At 50.6% G+C, this 6,267-nt stretch overlaps 1 protein-coding gene across 1 annotated transcript; it reads right to left on the bottom strand.

Moving 5' to 3' along the window:
- Positions 1 to 1,363: 1,363 nt before the first annotated feature.
- SERPINA4 (serpin family A member 4) lies at positions 1,364 to 5,827 on the bottom strand. The gene is made up of 4 exons (XM_003408849.3): positions 5,072 to 5,827; positions 3,440 to 3,713; positions 2,379 to 2,541; positions 1,364 to 1,606 (listed from the first exon to the last, which is right to left on the bottom strand). The coding sequence occupies exons 1-4, from the start codon at positions 5,679 to 5,681 to the stop codon at positions 1,406 to 1,408; spliced, it is 1,248 nt and encodes a 415-aa protein (XP_003408897.1). The 5' UTR covers positions 5,682 to 5,827; the 3' UTR covers positions 1,364 to 1,405.
- Between the last annotated feature and the right edge of the window lie 440 nt (positions 5,828 to 6,267).

Genomic DNA, 6,267 nt, shown 5'->3' with positions numbered 1-6,267 from the left:
CAGCTTCTAAGTAGTAGAGTTGGGATTTGAACCCAGGATTCTGACATTGATCGTGCTGGCAACCACACTATCTCACTTAGTGGGAGCAAAAAGGGCAGCTGGAGGGTGGCAGAAGGGAGTGGTAGAAGGTGAAGCAACATGGGAACTCTTGCCCTGGGCCTGAGTGAAACAGAGGGTGAGCTGGGCTCCAGGAAAAGGAAGCGAGTCTCTTCTGGCTGGGCTGTCCTCGGCTCAGACTGTCCTGGGGAACTCCATGTCTCTGATCAGCAGCCGGAGGCCATGATGGCTCTCTGACCATTAGGAACACCCACAGAACCTACAAGGAAGTTCCTGAGGTTAGGGCAAACTAAACCATGGTCTGCCAGCTCACTGCCTGCTGTGGGAGAGGGCAGGGGTTTATTCTCACAGGTGGGAGGGAGTAGGGATTTATTCTCACAGACTATGGGTGGAGTGGGTTCCCTGTGGTCAAAGCAGACCCTGCCGAGAGAATTCACCTCCCATACCCAAGACAGCCTGAGCTGGAACGGTTCAAGAATCTCTCTGGACCAGCCTTATATTACCTAGTTGGGGAAACAAAGGCCCAGGAGGGAAGGGGATTTGCCCAAAGTCCCAGAGCAAAGCAGCTGCAGAGGCAGATGGGAGCACAGGCCTCCAACTGCAACGTGAGGCTTTCTTTTCCGCAGCACATCCATGACCACAGTCACCACACTGGGAGAGACATGGCCACATCTCCATGGCCTCAGGTGGGATGTACCTGTGCTACCCCAGCCTGGTGCCTACCTCATGGGCCCTGTCATGGTGCCTTGGTTGGTGCTCTCCCCTGCCAAGGCCTCCTCAGTCCCTGCCCTGGAACAAGGCACCCCTGTCCCAGAGAAACTGGCCGCCCACACCCCCTGCACCTGTGCAGACACCAAGGCTCCCCTGTGCAGGCAGCGTTGACCTGAGTCACAGTGCACAGCAGGGCCTCCCCTTCCACACACGCCTCAGACAAGCACTGTCCCTGCGGCAGGCACCCAGTGGCTCTCCATGTGCATTTATCTCGGGCCAGGTAGGTGAGGGTGCCTGTGGGGCCAACCCCAGAGGGTCAGGAAAGGGGACTCATATTTATTGAGTGCCTACTATGTGCAGAACTCAAACCAGACTCCTTTTATCTATCCTTCTGTTTATTCCATACAACTACCAGCGAGGGTGTCTCCCACTTTCCAGGGAAAGAAACATGCTCAGAGAGGTGAGACAACCTGCCCAAGCAAGGTACACGGCCCTGTGGAGCTGGTTTCCATCCAGGCTTGTCCAGTTTTTTGCCAAGGGCTTCTGCTCAGGACCATTCCATGTATCCTTGTCACACCCAGCCCCCTGACCACATCCTCATCCTTGTAACGGATGAGCCAGCCCCGGGTCACAGGGCCTATGGTTTCGTGGGGTCGATGACCTTGCCCAGTAAGAGGATGCTCTGGGCGATGGTGGAAAAGATGACCATGAGGAAAGGCCAGTTGACCCTCAGGACACAGGGTTGCTTTGGGGCACTTTTAAATGCAATAGAGAAGCCTGTGGCTGCCCCAGCTTTGGTGCTGACCTCATTCACATCCAGAACAGCCTTGTGGAAACTCTGGGAGGGAAATCACAGGCATTAGCACCAAAAGGACATGAGTGGTGCCTGGGGAAGACTGGAAGGAACTGAAAATTCTGGAGCTCAATACTGCACTTTGGAGCCCCCAAAGCCTCACACTAGAGAAATCTCAGCAGGACCTTCTGTACTGGGTGGGTTGTTGAGTGGAATGACCTCTTATTATAGACAATCATGACAGCTACCACCATTTGAGCACCAACTGTATGCCTAGTGCTCTGCATTGTCACCTTGTTTAATCTTCATAACCACCCTGTGTGATCGGTGGTATTATGTCCATCTCACAAAGAAAATAAATTCAGAGATTAAGGAACGTCCCAATGACATAAGAGGCAGAGCCAGGATCCAAACTCTCAAACCCAAAGCTCTATCCTTTACTGCACTCACACGTTTCTTACTGAAGTCATAGGAAGCTTCCTCTTGCCTAAAAAGTCTTCCCTGATACACACCCAAACCCAGGCTTGACTGTAAGCTTCCTCTGATTCTCCTACTCCATTTATCACTCTCTGTTGCCACATTCTATGAAGGCTTTGTTCCCCAGTTTGACTAGGAGAGCCCTGGAGGGCAGGGACTGGTTGGACACTGGGTCCCCAGCACCAAGCATCACACCCAGTACATACCAATGGATGATTGAACACACTCAGGAACTGAGTCTCCACATGGTGGGGGGACCACCCAGCAGCTCCCGAGTGGTCAAGATCCCCACTGAGGTCTCTAGGGATTGGAGATGAGCCACTGACCATCAGTGACTTACTTTGGACATCTTCAGGTTCAGCGTTTTGGTGATGCTGGAGAAGTTGGCTTGCTCTGAGAACAGCTCAGTGAAACCCAGCTTGGGCAAAATCTGATCCAATTCATAGGAGCCAGAAATGGAGAACCCGGGGAAACGCAACTCCAGCTTCCTGTAGAAATAGGCCCTGAAAGGGGCATTGAATTAAATCGTTGAATTCACAAACAAGCTCGGATGCCTGCGGGGTCTGCTCCCCCTGGCTGCCTCCCTGCTGGCTCTGTGCCTTCTGAGTTCTGTCCCACAAACACGATTGCTGACGCCACCCTCTCACGTGAGTGCTCACTATGGCTTAAGCCCAGCCTGCTTCATCCCCAGGCCTGTCTGTGGGATCCCTTTCCCTTGTGAGCTCATCTTCAGCAGAGATTGTTTCTGGGCCAATGCCATGTGCCCAGAGAGATCTGAGTCTCCCTCTATGGCCATTTTCCATTTACCTCTGTTGGTGCCCTGTGGGTTTCACTTGAGTCAGTTGATTTCTTTGCCTTGAATTTCCTCTACCAGATGAGTAGCGTGAATTTACTATTCACGTGTGACCTAGGGCTGGGAACATTTTCTTATAGTGGTTGGAGATGCTTTTTTCCACTCACAGCTCCAGCGTGATGTCAAGCTTCTTTGTCATCTCCTTGGGTATGAAGATGGAGTTTCCTTAACCCCTCTATGCCAGCTCAGTCAGCCATGTGACCAGAGTTTCCCCAGGCGTGGTGTAGAGGGAGACCCTCAGCGAGGCAGCAGCATCATTTGACTCAAGTGTGTGTAGTGGAGGACCAAGGTCAAGGACCCAGGATTCTTTACCCTTAGTCTGCTCTTTTCACTGATGAGGGAGAACTAATATTGGGGAAAAGAGAATCCTCTTTGAGTCCAATAAGAGTTCTTTGCTTAAAAATACCCATGGAAAATGTTAGGGCAAGTGGGAATTCTTTCATAATTGGGCGATCACTCCCTATTTTGGGGCGTGGACTTGCTTTCGAAGAGTGCATTTAAAGGGGAGGGGTGAGCATAGATTCAGTACCCCTTCCTTCAACGCTTACTTCTTCTGGAGCAAGTTGTTCCACCTTATTAGTATCTCTGGAGTCAAAGCCTCTTCCACCTGCATCATTTTCCCCTGGTTCAGAAGAATGAAAAACACCACTGCGTCCCCGTCATAGTTCATCCACAGCACCGAGAAGGGCAAGTATCTATCGTGAAGATACCAGTGGTGATGGTCACCCTGCCACTTCATGGGTACCTGGACAGTTGTGCTCTCATCCACATAGAAGTCTAGAGGTGAGGTCTTGGATGGACTGAAGGGTTTCTCCCACAGAGCTGAGGGGAGAGTGACAGAAGATATAGGGCCTCTGAGGACCACAAAGCCAATTCCCAGCCAAGGAATGGCTCCTGGTGTTCTGTGTCATCCAAAGGCCATGCCCAATCTCAGTGTTGCTATCTGTTCGCTGTGCACCAGTCAGATAATTTAAAACCTGACATACCTGGGGATTGGAGCCCCTAGGGCTCATTTAGATTTTAAAATAGAGATACCAGAGAATGTTTGCTGATACGTAGATAGGATCACTGCAATAGAGAGAGAAGGATAAAGTTGGAAAGAGCGGATAATTGTTGGGTCAGCAACCTTGAGAGGAGAGAGGAGACGGCAGAATGTGAGTAGGGGGACAGCCTTGGATGAGAGATGAGTCACTTGTGTTCCTTCATAAAAGGAACTGGAGTGGCTGAGAGTGTGGGTCCCAGTGCAGAGAGGTGAGTTAATTCGGGTTAAGAAGATGATAGACTTGCTGGTTAGCTGATTGTTTGCTCGATGACGTGTGAAGCAAGATCACCAAGTCAAAGTGAGGTGTGGGAAAGGGGGATTGAGACGGAAGACGTAGTTAATAGTTGTTTTGGAGAATGTAGAATGAAGACCCTGGAGATGGGTAAGTAGGATTGGTGGACCCTGTGGAATGACCTTTGAAGATTCACGTTCATGAATCTGAAGGGAGGTCATCTTCACACTGGGGTCTTTTTCTTCAACCACATCTAGCTGCTAGGCACAGATATAGACAAACTGGACCATTAGTTCATTTTGGGTTAGACTGTCAGCGTATTTGGATTTTTTTCTCCAACCACATTCAATTTTTGGTGCAGATGTAGATTTGCAGCTTTGCCTGAGGAATACGACAGAAGGAGAGATACCAAGTAAGTTTAGTGTGTGTGTGAAGAAGTGATTACAAAGGTGGCCTATTAAATTTACGCTGCGGTAAGAAGGGAGTGAGGATAGGGAGTGAGTGAGGAATCTAGGAAGATCGGACTGGGGTCTCCGAGAGGTTGGCCACTGCCAGGAGTATTAGTCCAGCTAGAAGTGTGGAACCTGGGATTCCAACCGCTGTCCTGACTGCAAAGGCCATACGAAAGTCTCCTTCCTTCCTCCCTCCCTCTTTTCTTCCTCCCTCCCTCCCTTTCTCTTTCCTGTCAGCCTCCCTGCTGCCCTCCCTCCCTACTTCCTTCTTCCATGCATTCATTCTTTCATTCCTTTTCACTCTCTCTTTTTCCCTCCCTAATGTTAAATTTCCTGAGGGTTTCTGGACCCTATTAGATTCAATCCATCTATGTCCTGTTTTTAATGTTTTATCAGATAACAAATTATGGGGAAAGGGGAAGAATTTAGAATTCACTAATGAGTTGCCTCTTACTTTTAAAGTAGATGTAATTTACCAGCACCATCATGGTGTCCTTGCTGAGCTCGCTGACCAAATTCGCAATCTTTCCTTGTGTTTCCTTCTTAACGTGGCCGTTGATAAGCTGAGCTGCACCCACTGAGTCGCGGAAGTTAGTGTGAAAGAGCGGGCACTCATAGAAGGCCATGGTGTCATTAAGGAACAGGGCATTGCCCACGTGTGTCTCCAGCATGTCGTTGGCAAGGTTGAGAGTGTGCAGGAGGTATTGGAAGCCCTCATGGATGTCGGACTCAGTCATCTCTGTGAGGTTGAAGCCCAGGCCCTGGAGGATCTGGGTCTGGGCGTGCCCACGGGCCCCCAGGGAGAGCATGGTCAGGGCGGCCGAGATGCTCAGCGGGGAGATGTTCCTGCTGGGGGACTCGGAGGCCATCAGGTGGTAGAGGTGGAGGGCAAAGGCTGTATTGCTGGGGATGACCCTGAGGCAGGGGGAGCTCTCACCTGTGCCCCAAGTCTCTTGATGAGAGCTATCAGTGAAATATCCCTCATTGTGCTCAGGGTGTGGCTGACCCCGAGAAAGAGCCAGTGGTATGGCCAGAAGGAGGAGCAGGCGGACGGCGAGATGCATCTTCTCCACTCTCAGGTCTATGGGAGGACAGAGAGTGCCCAGGAGATTTCCTGCAGAGCAGATTAATCTCACCCTACAGAGAGGAAGGGAAGGGGCAGGTGCCCAGACAGTAAATGGCACCACGCACTCCTGCAGACGGACATGCAGAGGACAAACCAGCAGCCAGCACCGCCCCTGTGTATGATGACGACAGCACGTTTTATGGCACTGCCTTAGTGTCGGCAAAGCAGTCTTGTGTCCCCCTCTCTGTAAGCTCCACACACTCTAGATTCTGTCCTTATCTCGGAGATGAGGACACGGAGGCTCCGGAAGTGATGGAGCGAAGGCCACCCAACTCGCCAGAGTTGGAGCTAGAACTCAGGTCTGCAGACTGCCCTTTGGAGCTAATTCAATTCATCCAGTGACGTCACGCTCGGTGTGCTTATCGCCGAGGGTGTTTTCGCTTCTATGCTACAAAAGTTCATGGTGTCCTTTACAGTTTACGAATACCTTTCATTCTGCCCCCCTTTTTAAGAAATATTTCTAGCCTTTATTGCTATGCACATTCAGCTTTAAAAAACAAGATTTATTTTACAATTATAAATAC

Source organism: Loxodonta africana, chromosome 10, assembly GCF_030014295.1.
Source record: "Loxodonta africana isolate mLoxAfr1 chromosome 10, mLoxAfr1.hap2, whole genome shotgun sequence".
In the NCBI taxonomy this organism is placed as follows: domain Eukaryota; kingdom Metazoa; phylum Chordata; class Mammalia; order Proboscidea; family Elephantidae; genus Loxodonta; species Loxodonta africana.
Note: the sequence above shows the minus strand (reverse complement) of the source record. Positions and strands in the feature narration are given on the sequence as shown.